At 40.5% G+C, this 22,925-nt stretch overlaps 2 protein-coding genes across 3 annotated transcripts; one reads left to right on the plus strand and one right to left on the minus strand.

Moving 5' to 3' along the window:
- Nucleotides 1–401: 401 nt before the first annotated feature.
- LOC146692319 (plasminogen-like) lies at nucleotides 402–13,856 on the plus strand. 2 transcript variants are annotated; one of them, XM_085432397.1, is made up of 19 exons: nucleotides 402–477; nucleotides 1,307–1,442; nucleotides 1,543–1,649; nucleotides 1,937–2,051; nucleotides 2,574–2,713; nucleotides 2,858–3,011; nucleotides 3,090–3,208; nucleotides 3,862–4,024; nucleotides 5,404–5,528; nucleotides 5,609–5,768; nucleotides 6,181–6,362; nucleotides 6,454–6,602; nucleotides 6,688–6,781; nucleotides 8,265–8,379; nucleotides 8,662–8,736; nucleotides 8,812–8,952; nucleotides 9,701–9,807; nucleotides 10,518–10,663; nucleotides 13,402–13,856. In XM_085432397.1, the coding sequence occupies exons 1-19, from the start codon at nucleotides 429–431 to the stop codon at nucleotides 13,561–13,563; spliced, it is 2,439 nt and encodes an 812-aa protein (XP_085288523.1). In that variant the 5' UTR covers nucleotides 402–428; the 3' UTR covers nucleotides 13,564–13,856. The 2 variants fall into 2 exon arrangements, with proteins under 2 accessions (XP_085288523.1, XP_085288524.1); XM_085432398.1 differs by having other exon boundaries at nucleotides 2,891–3,011.
- Nucleotides 13,857–14,816: 960 nt separating this feature from the next.
- Nucleotides 14,817–22,678, minus strand: LOC146692320 (solute carrier family 22 member 2-like). The gene is made up of 11 exons (XM_085432400.1): nucleotides 22,199–22,678; nucleotides 19,841–19,944; nucleotides 19,521–19,675; nucleotides 18,881–19,049; nucleotides 18,169–18,283; nucleotides 17,523–17,623; nucleotides 16,269–16,483; nucleotides 16,086–16,194; nucleotides 15,566–15,678; nucleotides 15,390–15,489; nucleotides 14,817–15,116 (listed from the first exon to the last, which is right to left on the minus strand). The coding sequence occupies exons 1-11, from the start codon at nucleotides 22,595–22,597 to the stop codon at nucleotides 15,020–15,022; spliced, it is 1,677 nt and encodes a 558-aa protein (XP_085288526.1). The 5' UTR covers nucleotides 22,598–22,678; the 3' UTR covers nucleotides 14,817–15,019.
- Between the last annotated feature and the right edge of the window lie 247 nt (nucleotides 22,679–22,925).

The raw sequence follows: 22,925 nt of genomic DNA on the forward strand, positions 1-22,925 counted from the left end.
GAAAGTGAAATATAAAAAGAAGATAATAAACCTTTATTAAGATAATAAACCTTTATTATCTTCTTCACGTGCTACCTGAAGAGTCAAAGTTTCCAAAACTTTACAGGATTGGCCGAAGAATAATTAGTTCAAAAGGCCAGTCGTTACATCTGAGAACAGATAAATTCTTGAGGTGTTACATGCACTCCAGCTGTGTTTCATAACGATGCAGCAGAAAACAATTAAATTGCTGTGTTTTTAATCACATTTTTTTTCTTCTGTTTTGCTCCAAAATCTCTCATAAACAAGGATTTCGACCTGCTGCCCTTTTGCTGTCCTTGTCAGGACAATGATTAACTAATAACTGAGCTGTCCTATTGGTCCTCCCAACATGCTAAAAGAAGTCCAACAATAAACCAGGAGGTATCTGATCATATTAGGGTCTCACCATGGACCTGAACACAGCAGCTTTCCTCCTTGGAGCTTTGCTCTGCAGTGGTAAGATATTCATCTTTGAATGATAATTATTAATAAATGTATCATAGCCATTGAAGAGGCAGTTGTTGGATTCACTGTGAGAGTGCCTCATCGATATGTATTAGGATCTTAAATGCAGAGTTTTTGTTCACACAGCCACATAAATGTAATGGAAACAGGTCAGAACAGACAGCATTGAATAATCAATTTAAAGCTAAACCTCATGTCTACAACTGATAGATGATGTTAACTGTGGGCTCAAAGCAAAGATGTTTTATATAATGGATGTAATGGATAGAATTTCTCTCAGCCCATCTATGGTCTAAAACGACCTTCTTTAGCTGTCTTTTATCTGATTGACTATCTCTTGCAAACAGAAGGTTTGAGTGGAGGTAGGCGGGGCTTCTATGCTAATAGACACACCTGTGTGGCTGTGATGACCAAAATAGAGATATCAACTCTCAATGCCATCATACAGAATGAAAAAATAGAAAAAAAAATCCTGAAACCTAGTGTTTAGAGGAATCGGAAGCGTGAATTTTTCCTTAGTAGGATCATTTGTAAATACATTGACATCCCCATTTGAAAATTTCGACATGCTTAATAAGAGTATCCACCAGTGTAACTAATAATGTAGACTTTCTGATTCAAGATTAGGTCAAATCAACAAAAGAAAGTGATTTTTCTTACATTTTTTATCCTATCTACCTTAATTACATCCCAGTAATGTAACAGAAGCTTAAATAATTTTGGAAATGTTCAGGCAAACAGCAAAGAATAAGCTAACAAATCAATCAGTTAATAAATAAAGCTTTGGGGGATTTTTTTTTGTGTGTGTGTATGATTGCAGTTGGTGCTACTGAGATAGAGGGCTACTCCAGAACTGAAGGGGCATGGATCCTCTCACTGAATAACCGAATGTATTCAGTCAGCACTTTGGCCGAATGTGCTACCAAATGCAACACTGAAACCCTCTTCACATGCAGGTAAGTTCATACCTCACACTCCCAATTGTTTTCATCTTGGGTATTAAACAGTGCGCACACACACTACATTTATATACATATGTACTTTTTTTAAAAACAGGACTTTTATGTATGATGAAAACGACAGCGAGTGCTGGACAGCAGCTGCAAACTCTAAAACAGAGAATATCATGCGCAGAAGAAACACAGCTTTATATGAAAAAAACGGTAATGATCTTCAAATTCCTGATATAAGTGATATAAGACTGAAATGTCTGTTTTTGCATTTTATTTTCTTTGTCTCTGGTGACTGTTCTACTCTGGTTTGTGTGATCTTTTTAGTTTTCCTAACATTGTGGTTAATTTTTAGCCAATGTGTCATGATCAATGATGTTTGGACTGTGTCTGCAAACACAGTGGAGCTGGATTGCAAGTTAAACACTACTGTGGTTCAATCTGATTGAATACAACACAATAGTAGAGTCCTGTTGTTTCTTTTTTCTTTTCTTTTCTAGAATATCTCTTAGAATGCGCAAATGGGATAGGAACAGATTACAGAGGAACAAAGTCCAGAACAAAATCAGAACAGGTCTGTCAGAGATGGGACGCAAGCTACCCACACAGGCCAAAGTATGTATTCAACTGATTTAACTTAACCATTTCTTATCTTTTTATTATTATTTTATTTCTATAGAACATTTAATAACAACAAAATGTTGGCCAAAGTGCTGTGCAAACATAAAAATTGCACAGTAACAAATGACATCAATAACAAACGACATCAATAACAAATAACGAATACCAGGTAACAGATGAGTAAGTAGATAGATAGTAACTCTCATGCAGTGTTGAAAGCCAATGAGTAAAAATGTGTTTTAAGATTGGATTTGAAAAGATTGACGGTCGGGGCCTTTCTAATGTGGAGAGGTAAATCATTCCACAATTTCAGCGCCACAACCGCAAACGTCCGGTCACCTCTGTGAACCAGTCTCGACTTAGATGTGACCAAGATCTAAGAGCTCTAAAGGGCATATAACGCTGCAGTAAGTCAGACAGATATTCTGGAGCCTGTCCATTCAGTGCTTTATAAGTCATCAATAAAATTTTGTATTTTATTGATTACATTAATTTTTGTTAATGTTTCTGCTGCAGTTTCACGCCACAGAGCCACCCACGAGCAGATCTGGAGTCCAACTTCTGCAGAAACCCTGATGGGGACAAAGGGGGACCCTGGTGTTACACCACTGACCCCCAGAAACGCTGGGAGCACTGCAACGTACCCAGCTGCTCTGGTAACACACACACACACACACACACACACACACACACACACATATCTAATTATACTCTAGCAGCTATTTTACATTCAATGGTCTTCATTTGGTTTAATACTAATATATAATTTGGGACAACATTATCTGCTATCCATGGCCCAGCATATCAGATACATCAGGGATTTTCCTTCCCAGAGGAATGTATAGTCTGCAATGGTGAGGACTACAAAGGAAAAATCTCCACCACTGAAAACGGCTTCACTTGCCAACGCTGGGACTCTCAGAAACCTCACAACCATGACTACCATCCCAGCAGGTAAGTGCAAAACCTTTGTGAGTTTAACAAGCCTTTTCTGGATTACTTTCTGGATACTTCTTCTTATACTCTGTGCAGTCTACCACAAAAATATCTTGAGGAGAACTACTGCAGAAATCCAGATGGAGATCCCCGACCATGGTGCTTCACCACTAGCCCATCCAAACGGTGGGACTACTGCGCCATACCGCGCTGCAGTAAGTCTCCATTTTTAAATGTTTCCTCATTAATGAACCACAAAAAGGCTTTCACAGCTGTTGTTTGTTGCCCAGCGTGTTCTTCTGCAACACAATTAGCATGATGGTCATAAATTAAGAATGTCATGTGCAAGAGTTGTTGCAGACAAACAAATATATTCATGTTCCAATGAAACCAGACATTCAAACTTCATAGTTTTTGTTGCTCAATCTATTTACAGGCAGCAAAGTATTTAAATTCAGTTTATTCAAGTTCAACTAATGTTATAGTGACCTGCTATTTTAAGTACCATGATTAAATCCAATCAAGGTGCAGAGTTAAGCAGGCAACATTTATTTCAGGTGTTCTTTATTGATGGCAAAATCCCAATTCAGCAGCTTGTAGACAAAACACAACAGCCCATTCAGAAATCCATGTTGAATAAACATTGAAATATATATATTTAGATAAACTCAAGCTACCATCATCCACTGCCAGAAACTACTTAAAAGTATAAGTAAAATGAATAACAGAAAAGGAAGAATAGAACTAAAGGAGACTTTATGTAAATGAAGTTGTAAGAAAGTATAAAAGACAACAAAATACAGACAATATGCTTCACTTCTTTTTTTGCTGGATTGTACATGAAATACATCTTTTCTTCCGTCTTCAGCTGCTGAACCTTCCACCATTGTCCCAGAGGTCGACTGTGTCACCGGGGAAGGTGTAGCATACCGAGGAACAATTGCTGTAACTGAGTCTGGCAAAACGTGCCAGAGCTGGTCGGCTCAGGTGCCACATAAACACAACCAGTCCCCAGAAAACTACCCTTGCAAGTAAGAGCTGTATTCAGGAATTAATGTCCATCCTAACGTGGTGAACCAAATATTAGTGGGAGTTTTTGTCAATAGTTTTCAGCTCTAGTGTGTGTAGCACCTACGTGGAGTCATTACCTTGGTTATTAGGGTAATCGTGGCTCAAGAGTTGGCAGTTCGTCTTGTAAAATGAATAGTGGAATTGTAAAGCGCTTTGAGGGTCTTGAAAAGTGCTATATAAATGCAATCCATTATTATTATCCATTGGTACTGTATATGAGTAATTTTGGGCTAGTATCAGAAGATTAAGAACGACCCTTAGAGCTCTGGTACATGAACAGCAGAGGAACCAGACAAACACTGTTGTGTGGCTTAAAAGTACTTCAGTGATGTTAAGCCTTTTAAAAGAAATTTGTGAACAACACAGGATTACAACAGGTTTTAACAGAACTTCAAGTATAAAAATTTCCCCCAAAGTAGCAAAAAAATAGAATAAAAATAAAATTGTGAACAAGTAAAAGATTAGTCTTTTTAAGTTCAAATGTTACCGGTGGGGTCCATGACAAACGGATGTATTGCAACAGAGTCCGTCCGATGAGGAGTGTGTGTGTGTGTGATTGTCTGTAAACCCCCGCCTCTGTTCAAAGATGGTCGCTCACAGTGGACATAGATGGCTTCTTTCACTCCTCTTTCAAACCATCTGTCCTCTCTGTCCAAAATGCCAATGTTCACATTTTGGACAGAGAGGACAGATGGTTTGAAAGAGGAGTGAAAGAAGCCATCTATGTCCACTGTGAGCGACCATCTTTGCAGGGGTTTACGACACCAACTCTCTGCCATCTATAATCCAGTTTTGAGATCCCTTCCCAGACGTCTTAACGCCCACTCACATCCTGGGCCATCTGACCTCAGGAATTCGCATGATAAGGTGGGGCCAGGTTTCACAATGAGCTCACCCGAAACTCTGGCTGATTGGGACCCACACCCAGTTTCACACCTTGGCTCAGGCGATTAGAGGATCATCAGGGGTCCTTTTGTCCCTCTGTGGGGGGTTACTCCCACTAGGTTTATATCTGGGACTCTCCACCATTTGACCTTAGAACTGAAGAAGCTTCTCGGATGAGAGGTGAAACGTCTTCAAGTAACTTAAAGAAGTCCAGATGCTTTTCTTTGCAAGCTCCTTTGACTTATTATATTAAGTAAACACTGCATACTTTTTATTTAAAAAGAACTGTAAAAAGAACAAAAAAGAAAATGTTTAATATTACTTTACATTAGATGGTTTGAAATGTTCATTGAATTTATTCAGTAACATTTATGAGAAAAATATGAGAAAAGAAAGAAGAAATCTGTTCAAAATTATTTTTTCAGTGCAAATATGTTTTCATCTTCTTTGTCAGAGGTCTGGATAATAACTACTGTCGTAACCCCAACAATGAACTGATGCCCTGGTGCTACACAACTGACCCCAGCAAACGCTGGGAGTACTGCAACGTGCCACGGTGTGGGGTTGCACGCACACAAGGTATAGTGTTAGTTAATCTATCTCGTCCTTGTGTTTCAAAAATGAGTGAATCTCCCCCCTTTCAATATCCCTTGCTGCAGGTGATCCAGTGATCCCCCCAAATGAGGAAGACTGCTATGAAGGGAACGGTTTCAGTTATCGGGGCATAACATCAGAGACCATCAGTGGAAAAGAATGTCAAAGTTGGAGCTCCATGACTCCTCACAGACATTACAAAACTCCAGAAGCCTACCCTGATGCGTAAGTATTAAACACATTCAGTTTTTATGGCTAACACAACAGGATGACACAAGAGGATAAGACAGCTGACCTTGAGAGGGGGAAAAAAATTATAAAAAAAAAACTATATTCTAACACAAACATGAACCAGGAATTCATCACTACATACAAGAAGAATGTTAGTATGCTGAAGATGTACCTTAAACCTATGTGGTAAAATCCATGAATTTTAATTTTTGAAAATTTTTAGCAGTCAGAATTCTGACTGGCAAAAAACCAAAAAACAAATTTTCCAACCCCAATTAGATCCATCTATTTATTAAGCCCCCTCTCTGGGCTTAACTCTATATGTAACTCTATAACTCTATAAAAATATCTTGTTTAATAGGTTGATGTCTTAAAGTTTCAGGGGCTTTTTTTTTTTTTACAACAGGGACCTCAGAGGGAATCTGTGCAGGAACCCTGACGGGGACCAAGCTCCCTGGTGTTTCACTACAGACCCCGCAGTCCGCTGGGAGCACTGCAACTTGAAGAGATGCTCTGTCAGACCTTCAGAAGTCAGTTCTCCTCGGCCACACATCACCTCCATTGCCATCCAGACTCCACCGGAAAAAGGTGAATCAGCTTTAAGTGTCACATGTTGTGCTTCCTTGCCAGTTTGTTTGACCTTTCATTTACTTCCCCTGTTTCGCTGCGGCTGTTTTAGACTGCAAGATCGGAAATGGAGCGACATACCGAGGTCCAACCTCTGTTACTGCGAATGGTGTGACATGCCAGGCGTGGAGTTCTCAGACTCCTCACAGTCACATCAGCTTCACCCCAGAGACTCACCCCACCAAGGGTCTGGACGGCAATGTAAGTGCGTGGGTGTTGCAATAAAAACTCTTTGTGGTAAGAACAGATTTTTTTTCTAGCTTCTAACTTCTCTGTCCACTATCAGAGCTGCAGAAATCCAGACAACGATATAATTGGACCGTGGTGCTACACTACTGATAGGGACAGGATATGGGAACACTGCCAGATCCCTGACTGTGGTATATGAACATTGTTTGTGTTGGCATTCAGATTCAGTGTGTTTTATTTTAATTTGTTACCATCTACCAACCTTTTTAACCACTCTATCAGCATGAATGATGCTCAGTCTGAACTGCAGACTGTAGTAACCCTTGCTTTCTATTCACTCATCTCAACCTGGGTCTGATTCTATCCACATGTGTTCTGGTATTCTAACCATGTTAACAACAGTCAATATCTCATTTAGTTCAATGAGATTAGCAACTATCAAACAAATATTGTTTTGGTCAGAGAAATTCACACATTGTCTCAACAATAAAAAATCTCTGTCTCTATCTATGCTGCACCGCTCTATCATGCTACTATAAATCCCATTATTTAGAAGTGGAAATAGGACTAATACCTCTTTGCAGCTAGTAGGTGCCAGTGATGATAATAAATATTTTTTTCTCTTTGGACTTCAGATAATTAAAGATAAAGACAAATGGCAGTAAGTGAATGTGAAGAGCTGACTTGTTTGGGAGAGCCAAATCCTGTTCAGCTCTGCTGAGAATCCAGGCAGACAGAGTTGGAACTTTATTTTGATCGGCACACTATGTGCAAAGACACACAATCATACCATCATGGGAAAGATGGTAGTGGGCAGACTTTCTAAAGCCAGTGAGTGCAGTGATACAGGCCAGGTACACATATGAAAATATCCATCAGAGCAGGATCAACAACAAACCTAAAAATACTTCTCAGAACTGTTCAACAGTCTGTGCAGCTGTACTTCTGCTGCAGGTGTACCATGGCTTTTTGCAATTCAAACCAAAACAAATCACCCCAGACAAACAGATTAGGACTTGACTGAAATGATACCCACTGACCTCTAGCTATTTTCCACTCTGGAAAACAAAACACTTCTGTCCAGGCCTCAAACCCCATGTTTGTTCTCCCCAGTAGTGGTAAATACACAAAAGTAAAACTTAATTTAACAGTAAAAAATTGCTTACAAAAACACAAACCACATTCGTATTTGTTAAATTATACCTAAATAGAAGGCATAGAGTGATGCTAAATGAGGCCATAAGAGCCAAAGCCAAACCAAAAGAGCAGAATCTCTTGATCTCAATAATGTGTGGAGACTGGAGCCTGTCCCAGATTTCAGAGGGTAAAAAGTGCAGGATTACCACATAGAGATGTCCAGTCTTTTTAATCTACAGTAACCTAAAATGCAATGGAACATGTTCACACAGCCAGCTGATGGATCCCAGCACATGACTTTGACACTGTGAGGCAATACATGGTGCTGCTGAATTATTGTCCAGCTAACCAAGACATGCTAGAGATACCAGATAAAATCCATTTAGTGAGTAAAATGGATTAATAAACCTATTTTTGTGCAAACTTTTCCATTGGCTTGTTGCTAATGAGACTATAAAGTTTAAAGTTTAAACTAATTCAGTGTTTTTGTTTCACTCATCTTCTGAGAATTCATGACAATGAACTACTGCTTTATAGTTGAAATGAAGTGCGGAACACCAGTAATCAAACCAAAACGTTGTTTTAGTCGTCTTGTCGGCGGCTGCGTGTCGAATCCTCACTCATGGCCCTGGCAAATCAGCCTCCGAACCAGGTGAGAAAATAACACCAAAAGGACTTACATTCATAATATAACATGTACAGAGTAATTTAAATACTTTTGACTGTTAACTGTAAATACTGTAAAGACTTGTTCTTGTAGTTATAGAAATAAATACATTGAATGTTAATAGTGATATGTTACAGTATTTTATATTGATTTTGGCCTGGGTTTTGTTTGTCTGTTCACTTTTTAGTTCATTTGTTTTTGAAAGCAAGCTGCTGCTGCATCTCGTCTGTACATTGTGAAACAAACACCTGTTTCTCTTTCTACTAGTATAGGAAAACATGTCTGCGGAGGAACTCTGATCGACCCTCAGTGGGTCCTTTCTGCTGCTCACTGCTTTGAGAGGTAGGAACAGGACCACCATTAACAATTAAAATCAAATTCTGCAATAACTCAAACAGTGATTGATTATTCCACCAGCTCCATTTGGCCTTCAGCCTACAAGGTATTCCTGGGTATCCACACGGAGAGAGGCAATGAGCCATCGAAACAAGAGAGGAGACTTGAGAAAATAGTAATGGGACCAAACAGAGCAGATATTGCTCTGCTTAAACTAGAGAGGTCAGTATGGGTCTAATCATCCTGGGTCAGCTATTAATGATATTACACAAACAACTTGGTGCAGATCTGAACTTTGATCTTAGCTAACCTGAAGGACTGAAGCATGGATGAAATATGTGTTTTTGAAAGTATTAACACTGAGACTCAGCTACCAGACTTGTTAGAAAACAGGCTCTCATACTTTAATCCAGCATACAGATACTGTCTATTAATTATTTAGTTATCCATCTGATATTACAATTATCACAATATCTATGAAAAGAAAGTGTGAAAAAAAAAACCAATAGTGCTATCAGTCAAATTCATCTATAATTAGCCGTGAATGGGTAGCACCGTCTATTACAGCTTGCTTATACTATCATAATAGTGGGGTAATAAGGTGGAAACGAGTAGCCAATAATGTGGAAGTAATGTATAAGTGTTATGTTGTATGAAGAGTAATCATACTGGAATAATATTACATTAAAATGTATGTAATTGTGTAATAATATAGGAGCAAAAGTATCCCCATGAGTTAAACCAATTAGCAATAGCTTAGTGACAAACTGGTAACAATATGATACATACTAGCAATAAAATGGTAACACCCATGCATTAAAATTGTTATATTATATTATGTGATATTAACTTATTTACATTTGGCTCAGTGTCCCAACCTTTTTGGAACGGAGTATGCAGAAAAATAAGTAACTTGTTGACACGAGTTTAATCTTGTGAATGCCATTAAAGATATTTGCATTTCTTTCAGCCCTGCTATAATAAATGATAACGTGCAGCCAGCTTGTCTCCCAGAAAAGGACTATATAGTTTCCAGTACAGCAGAGTGTTTTGTAACTGGATGGGGTGAGACTCAAGGTACGTCACATAGATGTGTGCTTTTTTTTTAATGTCTGTGGATCTTATTGTAATGACAGAGTAAAAACTGACTGATACAAACTGATACAAATCACACGTTTATGTGCTTTTAATCAAAGTTTGTTTGAAGCCACATCTGGTCCTCATAAACATAGGTGGGACATCAAGTAGGCAGGATTTTCTTGTTGATAATAGCCACTGTTTCACAAGTTTTATTTTCTTCTGTTTCATTTGAAGTTAGTTTTTTCCTAACAAAGATGTATTAGTGCTATAGTGATACCCATTCACATCTTTTTCTAGCATTTTTGTTCTTGATTAAAGAAAATGTTTAAAACAAATGTTTGAAATGTTTTCACAGTTGCTTTACAACTCATGATACACTGTAAGCTGAAAAACTCATTCGCACACTTTAGAAATGCCAATGTAGAGATGATTGACACAGAAGGAAAATCATTGAGTGCAATGAAAACCTTTCACCAGCAAGTGGCAGGATTTGAACAATAAGCTTTACTGTGGCTCTATATCGACCAGCAATAATTACTATTTTTGAACATAATTTCTAATTAATGATTCTTTGTTAATTAAACACATTACATCTTGGACAGGGAGGTTTAGCAGTTTGGTCAACTCCACTGTACATGTATTGCTACACATCTTATGATGATGGCCATGAGGAGGAGGAAGGTAATTGCACACAGGTGTGTTGGCAGGTACAGGAGGCGATGGTGTCCTGAAAGAAGAGGGTTTTCCGATTATCGAGAACAAGGTGTGTAATCTACCAGAATACCTGAATGGCAGAGTTCAAAACAACGAGATGTGTGCCGGATATATCGAGGGAGGAGCGGACAGCTGCCGGGTATGAAAAACACAAACCTATGAAAACTGGGGAATGTTTATAAAATGTGTGTGTTTTACTTCATCTTACTGACCTGACATATTTGAATAGATTTCCAGAAACTAATGACTGAAAAAATCAGATATATAAATGTTTCATTTGTTTACAACAGTTCAACATAGAATTTAGTAATAGTAATAATGTTTCTATAGTAAATTCAAACAGTTAATTATTCTCCACCCATCCATCCATCCATCCATCTTCATCCGCTTTGTCCGAGGCCGGGTCGCGGGGGCAGCAGCCTAAGCAAAGAGGCCCAGACCTCCCTCTCCCCAGCCACCTCCTCCAGCTTATCCGGGGGAACACCAAGGCGTTCCCAGGCCAGCCGAGAGATATAATCTCTCCAGCGTGTCCTGGGTCTGCCCCGGGGCCTCCTCCCAGTGGGACATGCCTGGAACACCTCACCCAGGAGGTGCCCAGGGGGCATCCTTGTCAGATGCCCGAACCACCTCAGCTGGCTCCTTTCGATGTGGAGCAGCAGCTGCTCTACTCTGAGCCCCTCCCGGATGGTCGAACTTCTCACCCTATCTCTAAGGGAGAGGCCAGCCACCCTTCGGAGGAAGCTCATTTCTGCCGCTTGTATCCGCGATCTCGTTCTTTCGGTCACTACCCACAGCTCGTGGCCATAGGTGAGGGTAGGGACGTAGATCGACCGGTAAATCGAGAGCTTCGCTTTTACACTCAGCTCCCTCTTCACCACGACAGACTGGTGCAGCGTCTGCATTACTGCAGCTGCAGCCCCAATCCGTCTGTCGATCTCCGGCTCCCTTCTCCCATCACTCGCGAACAAGACCCCAAGATACTTGAACTCCTCCACTTGGGGCAGGAACTCATCCCCGACCCGGAGTGGACACTCCACCCTTTTCCGGCTGAGAACCATGGCCTCAGATTTGGAGGTGCTGATCCTCATTCCCGCTGCTTCACACTCGGCTGCGAACCATTCCAGTGCGAGCTGGAGGCCCTCACCCGATGAAGCCAACAGAACCACATCATCTGCAAAAATCAGAGATGAGATTCTGAGGCCACCAAAGCGAAAGCCCTCCGCCACTTGGCTGCGCCTAGAAATCCTGTCCATAAAAATTATGAACAGAACCGGAGACAAAGGGCAGCCCTGGCGGAGCCCATCACCCACCGGGAACGAGTCCGACTTATTGCCGGCAATGCGAACCAAGCTCTTGCAACGGTTGTATAGGGATCGAATGGCCCGTTAATGTAATTTAATATAAACTCAAAGATGCTTTGACATTTGTGAAATTTACAGATAAAATGACCAAAATCAAATAACTTGCATGTGGAACTGTACAATAATCCAATACTTGGAAAAATCTGATTGTATAACAGGTAATTTATGCTTTTGATACGAATGTTTAATTATATTAAATAAAACCTGTTAGTCCAGCTAAAACTACACATACTTGTTTTAACTTTTTACATCCGTTCTTCCATATGTGGTTTATACAGTAAGGATTTTCTGAGTACATTAACATTCCAAGTCGTAGCTTTAATATGAATAGGTTTACATCAACATAGAAAGAACTGTGTGGGAAAAATGGCAGTTTTAACATGGCGTACCCAGTTGCAAGGGTTTGTTGCAGGGATATGTTGTCCTTGAAAAAGAAAATTAAAAAGAGCTCACTCATAGTTTGACATCTTTCAAGCTGAAGTTGTCAAACAGTATGAGGAGTAATGATGTGGCTATGCAAATGAAAAATATAAGAATCAAATATTATGAATTTGCTTTCTTACACATGCATTTGGGGAAAACCGGCTTGGGCTATATTTCACAGCTGTCCTTTCTTACATGTAGCACTCAACAGGCAAGCAGTTTCAAATACTGAAAATTCTTCAAGTGTGTGAGGTGAAAGAGCTGCTTTGATGGAGCATACAGAAAGTAGTAAACTCACTTTGGTGAATGCAGTGGTCAGCTGTTTGTGTCATTCAAACATCAATTTCACTCGAGCAACAAACAGACTTTTCACTATTTAGCTGGGAGGTTAAAGATCAGACATTTTTTGTCAGGTGATTCTGCAAAAGTTCACAGAGGAAGTTCTTTGGTTTGCCAGAGTTATTGGGGTTCTTTCCAGAAAATTATTATAGAAATGTTGGAGAATTTCAGTCAACCCGAGTAGCACAATTTAAAGACAAAGATCAAAGGTTATTTGCATGGCTGCAAAGAGTGTCATCAACACTCTTGAGGATTTAAGTAAACACTTGACTTTGTCTATTGTGTGTTAAAAAGGCTAAACAGCACACATCACTTTCAGTATTGGCACAAACATATTTTGATTAAACATACACATTCATTAGACATGGAAACATGGAAAAACAAGCCCAAATATTTACAGTGTGGACTGTAGACATAGAAAATTTGTGTTGCTTCTAAAATGGATGGGAAATAACTAAATACGAATGTTTTGTTTTTGTAGTTTCAGGTATTTGGCTTATTTCCTGAGCCATTCTCACTTTTACCCCCATCATTTTAACACAAATATGTTTACTTTCTAAGAAAGAGATTTTTAATATTCCAAATAGTTTGTTTATTTGGCAAATATGCACTAGTTTATTGCTTACACAATAATGCAGAAAAAACCCAACTTCCTTCGTGTTTCCTGCTCTTTTTTAGGCTGGTTTCAGCAGCTGTTAACTTAAACATAATCAAAAACTGTAGTTATTTCTACACATGTGTTCTCCTCCTGTAGGGTGACAGCGGTGGTCCTCTGGTGTGCTATGAGCAGAACAAGTTCGTCGTGCAGGGTGTCACATCGTGGGGTCTGGGCTGCGCCAATGCCATGAAACCTGGTGTCTACGCTCGAGTGTCTAAGTTTAAGGACTGGATAGACACAACCATCAAAGCCAACTAAAAGCTATCATCTGCAGTGTGTTTACTGAGGATGTCTTAACCTGTATATATTGTTCTGCTCTGGCAATGATTGACTTCATGACATGGAGTTTTTCGGTTTTCTATTCTCTCCTGAAGTGGATAGACTAAAAGCAGAGCAGCTTACTGGTTTCAAAAGCAATGAAAATGTTTCTGTAACAGGTTAAACTTTTTTTTTTTTTAGAAGCCATGCTTTACAGAAAATGCATTACAAATCTACTTCTTTGTGGTTACATTGAGTGAAATACAAGATAAAGATTCAGTTGTTGTTTCCTACTTGATTGTGTGTGACTTAATTTAGTTTTAAGACATTCCCACAGTTTAACCAATTGGTGTGTGTTATCTGTCTTCATAGATAAAGCTGGGTGTCATCAGCATAGCAGTTAAAATGTATACTATGCCTTCTGATGATACTGCCCAAGGGAAGCATGTATAAGCAGAATTGCTCCTAGCACAGAATCCTGTGGAAATCCATAATTAACCTTAGTGTGTGTGAAGAGGACTCACCATTAGAATGTAAAATATGTGTTGTGTGTTCTTTCCATAGCTCAACATCCCTTACACCACGTATTGTCTGATCATAGCGCCAAAGTTCACGACCTTCAACTACCTGACTGAGCTTCAACTCTTTAAATAAGCACAGAAATGCAAAGTGTATATAAAATGATTACAACTACACCTGTAATGAAAAGGTTAGTACGTGATTATGATAACACCAGTAATACAAATTATAACATAATACCAACAGCGTCAATCAATGTTTTTGATGAGAATAAGAATTAATGCAATGGTTAATGATAATGGTTATGAATAGTAGCAGTAAAATATTTCCCTGATCTCCACAACATGAACAAATTGGAGTCTATTAGACCACTGCAGCACAGTACCTGTAATACAAATAGCACGCTCTAATTGATGTAATAAAATATTATGATCAACAGTATTGAAAGCTGCACTGAGGTCTAACAGGACAAGCACAGAGATGAGTCCACTGTCAGAGGCCATGAGAAGATCATTTGTAACTTTCACTAAAACGGTTTCTGTACCGTGGAAAACTCTGAAACCTAAATGCAAAAGGTTAACATCAGCTTACAAAAGAGTTGAAAAAGACAACTGAAAACATAAACTCATATGAAAAGTGTTTACTGAGGTTATTAATTAAGTGAAGGCACAGATGATGGCGCACTTTAAATCTTATAACAGTAAATGTTTTAAATGAAAATACTTGAAGCTTGGTTGCATTAAAGATAACTTTAATAACTGTATGACGTGGTTCCATAAAAAGACACAAGTTAGTCTAAACACTAAACACTGTGCACAAAGAAAAACTGAGAAATTGTTAAAATTGGCTCCTAAAATAAAAATCAAGGAAGTAACTAATATATCCACAAGCAGCACTGTTAAACAGCATAAATAAATACTTTGGTGTGCAAAGGAGCTTAAACAGTTGCCCAATCTTTGTTGGACGCTGTATTTTGGTAGTTGGGCAGCAGGTTCACCATCTGCTGGTTCTTCAGTCCGATTTTCTCCTTTGCTCTGAAAACACAAAGTCGCGTTATGCACATCAACTACAAAGCTACGAGTCTAAAACACCCATGCATTATTATTCATAAATCTGATTGTCAATCAGAACATAAATCAACAGCTTTTCTGATAACTGATTATATGTTTTAGTCAGTTTAAGCAAAAATACTAAATGTGCTGTGTTGGGGAAAAAAAGTCTCTCAATCTGTACTTACTATAGATACAATAACAGAGATATGACGGGATTTAAAGGGGCTTAATTTTCTTACTGCACTAACTACTCACTTTTCTGGGAACTCAATGTCGTCGATGGTATCGGGCAGCGGTACGCCTCTGGTCTCAGGGAGCAGCAGCACCAAACCTCCAGCCAGGAAAGCCAGAAACCCTACACAACACAATTCAATAATGCATTTAAGCTTTGATAGTCACATTTATCTGACTTTTACTCTCAGAAAACCCACCAAAGATGATGAGTGGCAGCTCCAGCCAGATCACAGCCAGTCTGTAGAGCAGGAATGGAGCCACAATGCCTCCAACATCACACAGAGTGGAACAAACAGACACTCCCAGGTTCCTAAAGACATAAAAACAGCATTTCTTTTAATCTACTAAAATAAAGTATATTTACTTTTTAAACTTTTGATGCAAAGACATGTTTGAAAGGCTAAATATCCACAGTTACATTAGTTATCTACATACAAATACAAAAACAGCTGGATTTGGACAGGTTCTGAAACTGTGACATAAAAGAAAAGGATAAAAGTTCATATTTTGATCAGTTTCACACTTATATTACCAGGTACAGCTTCAAACGGATTTGGCAGCAGTCTAAGCTTTCTGTGAGCACAGTTCTATCAATAGTGATTTGTGATGTTCTTTTGTTATACTGTACACAGAATTTACTGTTGTTTACTGATTACCTTAGTTGATGTATAAATTATACCTGTTCATCCCAAACACAATACATTTTCTGTATTATACCTGACAAACGTCGGGTAGAGCTCAGTGTTAACAAACACCACCATCTCAAAGGTCATCGTGATCCCCAATCGGCCGATGCATGCCACTGCCGTCTTAAACCAAAACATGCCTGCAAGAACAGACAGAACCATTAAAAGAAAACTTGGAAATCAACGTTCAAGAGCACCAAATAAAATCACTCACTGTCAGGAATAAAGGCAGTGATGAAACAGGAGACTCCAGCTACAAAATTGGCCGTGGCGAAGGGGAGGCGTCGGCCGATGCGCTCAATGGTGAACAGGATGAGGAAGGCGGCAGGAAACTCCACCAAGCCAGAGATGAGGAAGTCGATATAGACATTTCCTCCCAGAATGCCCAGCCTCATGATCAAACCCTGGTAGACGACAGCACTGGTGAACCTGGGAGAAAAAACATCTCATTAACTTCGAATCTTTATCCTAAATTCCATCCATCCATTTTCTTCCGCTTATCTGGAGCCAGGTCGCGGGGGCAGCAGCCCAAGCAGAGAAGCCCAGACCTACCTCTCCCCAGCCACCTCCTCCAGCTTATCCGGGGGAACACCAAGGCGTTCCCAGGCCAGCCGAGAGATATAATCTCTCCAGCGTGTCCTGGGTCTGCCCCGGGGCCTCCTCCCAGTGGGACATGCCCGGAAAACCTTGCCCAGGAGGCGCCCAGGGGGCATCCTTGTCAGATGCCCGAACCACCTCAGCTGGCTCCTTTCGATGTGGAGGAGCAGTGGCTCTACTCTGAGCCCCTCCCGAATGGCTGAACTTCTCACCCTATCTCTAAGGGAGAGGTCAGCCACCCTTCGGAGGAAGCCCATTTCCGCCACTTGTATTCGCGATCTCGTTCTTTCGGTCACTGCCCACAGCTCGTGGCCATAGGGGCACAGCTCAACCGGTAAATTGAGAGCTTCGCTTTTACACTCAGCTCTCCGTGAATCGCTACCTTATCGTGGTGGAGAGGTTTGTCTGTCCAAGGGATCCCAGGGGCTATGTTGTCTGGGGGCTTTTGCCCCCTGGTAGGGTTTCCCATGGCAAATTGGTCCTGGGTGAGGGACCAGACAAAGAGCGATTCAGAAGACCCTTGTGAGGAAAACATCAAGGGAACAGTTTACCCTGCCCGGGATAGGGTTACAGGGGCCTGGGGAGGGTGCCCAAGGCCAAGCGTCTTGTGGCCGGGCCTTAGTCCATGGGGCCTGACCGGGCACAGCCCGAAAAAGGGACATGGGCCCATCTTCCTGCAGTCCCACCACCCGCAGGAGACACACGTAGGGGTCGGGTGCAATGTGCGTCAGGCGGAGGACCTGGCGGACCGATTCCCGGCTACCAAGACTGGCAATTGGGAGACTTTATCCTAAATAGATTTTTTTTTTTTTTTTGATAAAGAAGAGTCATTTATAATAACAGTTGTGTCCTGCTTTAATTGAATCCTTACCAGTTATAGCTGAGGATAAAAGTGTGTTTTCGCATGTTTGGCGTTCTGATCAGGTCCATGAAGGAAGCGGTGGTTGAGTCTGCGTTATCATCTTTCAGGGTCTGCAGGATCATTTATATAACATCACATAGTAAAAGTATTTCTGGTTGTTTTTATGCCTTAGCTTCAGCCTGTTTTACTATGTTTCTCTATGAAAAAAAATCTCACAAAAAATAATGCAGTCTAATCCAATCCAGATCGTGTCTTTTTCATGGAAGGCTTGAAACCGCTTATTGCACCTTTTAAAACAGCATGGCTTCAAAGTAGAAGAGTTCAGCTACTGAACTGGCTTGCCTGGAGTCCAGACCTTTCACCAACCAAAAACATCTCGTGTATCATGACATGAAAAACACAACAAGCAAGACCCAGAACTGTTGAGGAGCTTCATCAGACACAAATGGGACAACATTTCTCTCTCCAAAGTCCACAAACTGGTATTTTCAGTTCTCACACATTTACAGGAATGTAAATCTATTTCTATTTCCTAAAATGTAAGTTTTATCTCACTTAATAAGTCACAATGAATTAGACTTCAAATTGTCATGTTATATGCTGATAGATTTTGATTCCAGGTAACAGATGCAGAGATTTTGTGTCCAATGGCTACCTCGATGTTCTTGGAAAGAGTCATCTTGTTTTCTTTGGCTATGTCCTCTGTGATCTTCACTGCTTTGGAGTTTTGGTTTTGAGAGAGAAGCCATCTCGGAGACTCTGGGATGAACCTGGAAATGTAAAATGTCAACAACAAATCTGTTGTTAAATACAAAACTATTTAAAGGTACAAATTCTTTCTTTTTTTAATTGATAATGACAAATTATCAATAGGTGCGTGTATTTTTTTCACTAAGACAAAGAGATTTTTGGGTTTTATTTTAAGGTTTAATGGGTCGTACAAAGAAAGAACAGGCAAAACAGACAACCCACGTAAGGGTAGCATCTGATAAAATATAGTGCTAAAGGTGCACAGGTTGACATAGCGGCAAAAAACTAAAGGTAATAATATCTTTTCTCCACAGTACCTCTGGTGTAATATACCCTCATTGGCTCTACAAAAGAAAACATTTATTCTAAACCTGCATTTAAAATGTATTAATATGTATATAATAACTGGATAATGTTTTTTTTAGCATAAGTGAGAAGACTACTCACTTTTATAAAACATTTGGAAATGACTACAAGACACAGATTTCTAACATTTTAAAATCACCTACATGTCACTGAAATTGGCTACAGCCCAAATAAATATGTTAAATAAAAGTTGAAAGATGGGTTAATAAAACTTCATTCATACTGCTGTATGTGGTTGTGGTGACTCTTACCAGTAGTAGGACAGGAACAGGATGTAGGGGATGGTGATGACGACCTGCAGCCAGCGCCAGTCTGTTATATAGTAGGCGAGCAGAGGGAGGATGAGGATGCCGATACTGAAGAACATCTGGTAAATTACTCCGACTGTACGTCTGAACTCCACGCCCACGATCTCTGTGACTGAGATGAATAGAGGAAGGTGTGTGTTGGAGTCAAATTGTTAAATGTTGTCACTGTTTTACTTAAATTTGTAAGTCTTAGTTCAAGCAGCAGGATCAAAGACATGCCTTTGTCTCTGACCACCTCTCCAGCCTGTTGGACGGTGGGGGAGGCTGCATTGTTTTATTTAATGGAACATCCTGTGTGAGGGTTCTGTTTTGTTGTTTAGTAACCTTCCTGCCTTTATGACCCCGCACGCACGCACGCACGCACGCACGCACGCACGCACGCACGCACGCTTTTGTAACCATAGGGGGGTTTACTATGGGAGGTGCTTGTGTGTACTGTAACTGTTTTCAATAAAAGGCGTTCAGCTCCAAAACCCTGGTTCTGACCAGTCTCCCTTGCTAGCAAGTAAAAGCTGTTCAGGGAATGACTATCCTTGATTGACTGTGGTGAAAAGCAAAGGTAAAGGTTATAAGGTGGTCTTACTCAGCACATATCCAGCTACCCAGCCTCCTTTCACTCCAAACCCATAGAGAGTCCTGAAAACCAGTAAAGATATGTAGTTTGGAGCCACGGCCACCAGGATCCCTGCAACCCCATTCAGCAAGTTGGATATGAGGAAGCTCATTTTCCTGCCAAACCTGAAGTCAGACATCAACAATTATCACATTGCTGTAAGTCCGTCTCACATAATGTCAATTATTTGGTCATGTAAGTGCTAAAAACAACAAGAAAAAAATATAAATAGATAGTAATTTAATGTATTTTGAGTCAATTTTCAATCACTGTCACAATCATAGCCTAACCTGTCAGCCAGGTAGCCAATGGCAATACTTCCAACCAGGAACCCCACGTTCAGAGTGGCCTGAAACATGTCCACCAACCATGCATCCGAGCACACCAGGTCAAACTGGGAAAACACAAAGTGAAAAATGTCCTGAATCTGTCAAAACAAATTGTATGGCATGCTGCCCATGTTTTTGTTCATTTTATGAACAACACAAAATTACCATATTAGTCATTAATAAATCTTTGCTTGGGATATGGACATATTTAGGTTTTACCAAAGTAGTCAGATTCTCTGAGCAACACAGTTCTCTTTTTATTTATGTATTTATTTATGTGTACACACACACACACACACACACACACACACACGTGTACAAAAACAAATTCCCTCTCGCCCCTGCGGGCAGTCAATCCTTCAAGCTCGGGTCCTCTACCAGAGGCCTGGGGGCTTGAGAGGCTTGCGCAGTATCTCAGCTGTATCTGAGCTCTTAGCTGGACAGAGATCTCCGATGTCGTTCCTGGGATCTGCTGGAGCCACTGGTAGGATTTCTGGATATCAGCCACCTTCTCTATCTGCCGGTGGTACATACCGTGCAGGGGCCTGTCCTTCCATGATGGTTCCTCCTCTTCCTCGTCATTCTAGGGTTTCTGTTGCCTGAGGTATTCACTGAGCACGCTGTCAGTTGGGGTCATCTTCCTGATGTATTCCTGGATGTTTTCTGCGTCCTCCTGGTCTGGGGTACTGACACTCATTAGTCCCCAGCCTCCTTCCTTCCGCTTAGTGTACAGCCTCAGGGTGCATGACTTGGGGTGAAACCCTCCATGCATGGTCAGGGGTTTCCTGATGTTGATGTCAGTGGCTTCTATCTCCTCCTTTGGCCCACTTATTATCCCAGCAGGGTAGCTGATCACGGGCAGGGCGTAGGTGCTGATAGCCCGGATCATGTTCTTACCATTCAGCTGACTCCTCAGGACTTGCCTGACCCTCTGCAGGAAGTTGGTGGTTGCAGCTTTCCTAGCGGCCTCTTCATGGTTCCCATTCATCTGTGGAATCCCCAGGTACTTGTAACTGTCCTCTATGTCTGCAATGTTGCCTTCTAGTACTTTGTTATCATCCAACTACATTTCTCCAGTCCGACTGACATTCCAATGTCATTGCTGTATATTCTGGGGGTGTGGATCAGTAAAACAATGCCTCATTCATTCTTGGCATATAGCTTGATGTCATCCATGTACAGGAGATGGCTGACAACTGTATCGGTATCCGTAGCCAGTCTTGTTAATGATCTCAGGGGTTCAGGCCTGTGCAGAACAGCAGTGGGAACAGAGCATCTCCTTGGTAGATCCCGCACCATCCCTTGATGGTGACTTGTGCTATGGGCTTGAAGTTGGCCTCTAGTGTTGCCCCCTGAGAGCCTTCCTTTGATCTTGTATAGATCTAGGCATCCCAGGATTCAGGATCCAGGCCTTCTCGTAATCAATCCAGGTCTTCTCATAACCAATTAGTGGATTCCCATTCATTTCCTATACTGGTCCCATAGGTCATACATATATATATGCATAACAATTTTATTACAGGAAAAGTAGAACACTTACAATGATTGCTGTAAAATGTTATCTGCACATACAAGATAGATGGATATGTATATATATACCCACTTTTTCCCTTCACACATTAAAATCTATTAAATAGAAAAGCCTGAACATTTTTCTGTAAAATCTTTGAGCACCCAATTAAAAAACACTTCACATTGCCAGAGAATGCTTTCTGAATGATATATAGTTACATTTCATTATAATGCAAAAATAAAGCATGCAGAATCTTTTTAAGAAATTCTTTCTCAAAAATAAAGAAAATGCAATTTTCATTCAACTTTCATGTTGGATTGAGCAAATATGACAAGCTGCCCCACAAAAGCAACAATAGCAGTAGACTTAATCTAAATTTTACCAATTATAAATCAATAAAATAACTAAAAAAAACAAAATAAATATATTTAAATATAGACAAATATAAATATCTTTATCAGCGTGGGACTTTACAGGTTGGCTTGAATTGTTTTTGCATATTTTAATTAGCCAACACAGACCTTTTTTGCATTTGCCCCAAATTACAGTTCCAGGCTTTTACCTTTAATATTATTTGAGATATTCATGTTCAGACACTGCCGCAGATTTCAAGGTGCAAAAGAAGCAAAAAATTATTTTAAGTCGAGACTGAATGACCCCTTTTTTAAAAAACAAATCATTATTTCTGTTTTCTATATTCCAAGCTGCGTCATGTTGTTGAATTCAGTTTTTTTTACTCAAAAAATATTTTGTCTATGTTTTGTTTTTTGGTCTGTGTGTGTTGGCTGTGACCTCTTGTTCCCCACCTCAGTAACAAAAGACCGTCTTCCCTCGTAGTCGTACTCCCAGCCATGTTTGCAGCTGATTGTGGGAGTTCTGCTGAGGTCCTCCAGCTCCTGTTTGTCACAGGTGAGCTCAGTGGCATTCCAGTCCACCTCGTACTGCTCACAGCTGCTCTGCTGACCAGAGCTGTTGTCCAGAGGTACTGTGAGCCTGCGACTCTCTGCCAGGTTCCAACCGCATGCCTCTCTCCTCTCCACCACTGCAGGGTCTCGACACCAGTGATCAGGGGTGAAACCCTGGAAGACTATCCCGACATACACACCTGCCCATGGCATGGACACCATACACAGCAGGATGAAGATACGCTTCTGGCAGCGGCCAAACTTCCCAGCTTCTTCTAAGATATCATCAAAAGTGGTCATGATTGTAGAAGGGTTTCTTTACTTTAACCAGCTGCAAAAAACACTCAGCCGGAGTCTAATTTGTATGCTGAGCTTCCCTCTGCAGAGTGCCCATTGAAATGCACATGCACTGGGTTTTTAAACAGCACAAGAAGGAGCAAAGGTCCATAGAAATGCGTTGGTACTGCACCGCCTGTTCCCATAGAGCATTAAAAGACGTTTGCTATCCAATTTACTGACGTCAGAGCCCAGCAGAACGTCTGCTTTGGGGATTAATTTACATAAATTCATCAGCGTGGACACATTGGCCTGGACGGTGACACAGTGATGATGTTTAATCAGTTAACAT

Source organism: Copadichromis virginalis, linkage group LG15 (assembly GCF_057382275.1).
Source record: "Copadichromis virginalis isolate Kocher_CV1m ecotype Utaka linkage group LG15, C_Virginalis_male_GT1.1, whole genome shotgun sequence".
In the NCBI taxonomy this organism is placed as follows: Eukaryota; Metazoa; Chordata; class Actinopteri; order Cichliformes; family Cichlidae; genus Copadichromis; species Copadichromis virginalis.

Coding starts and splice junctions, on each gene's coding strand:
- LOC146692319 (XM_085432397.1), top strand. CDS start 429: ATGGACCTGAACACAGCAGCTTTCCTCCTTGGAGCTTTGCTCTGCAGT. Junction 478..1,306: donor TGGAGCTTTGCTCTGCAGTG/GTAAGATATTCA, acceptor GTATGATTGCAG/TTGGTGCTACTGAGATAGAG. Junction 6,603..6,687: donor CCAAGGGTCTGGACGGCAAT/GTAAGTGCGTGG, acceptor GTCCACTATCAG/AGCTGCAGAAATCCAGACAA.
- LOC146692320 (XM_085432400.1), bottom strand. CDS start 22,597: ATGACCACTTTTGATGATATCTTAGAAGAAGCTGGGAAGTTTGGCCGC. Junction 19,676..19,840: donor ATTGGCTACCTGGCTGACAG/GTTAGGCTATGA, acceptor GTCTGACTTCAG/GTTTGGCAGGAAAATGAGCT. Junction 17,624..18,168: donor CTCTTTCCAAGAACATCGAG/GTAGCCATTGGA, acceptor ATGATCCTGCAG/ACCCTGAAAGATGATAACGC.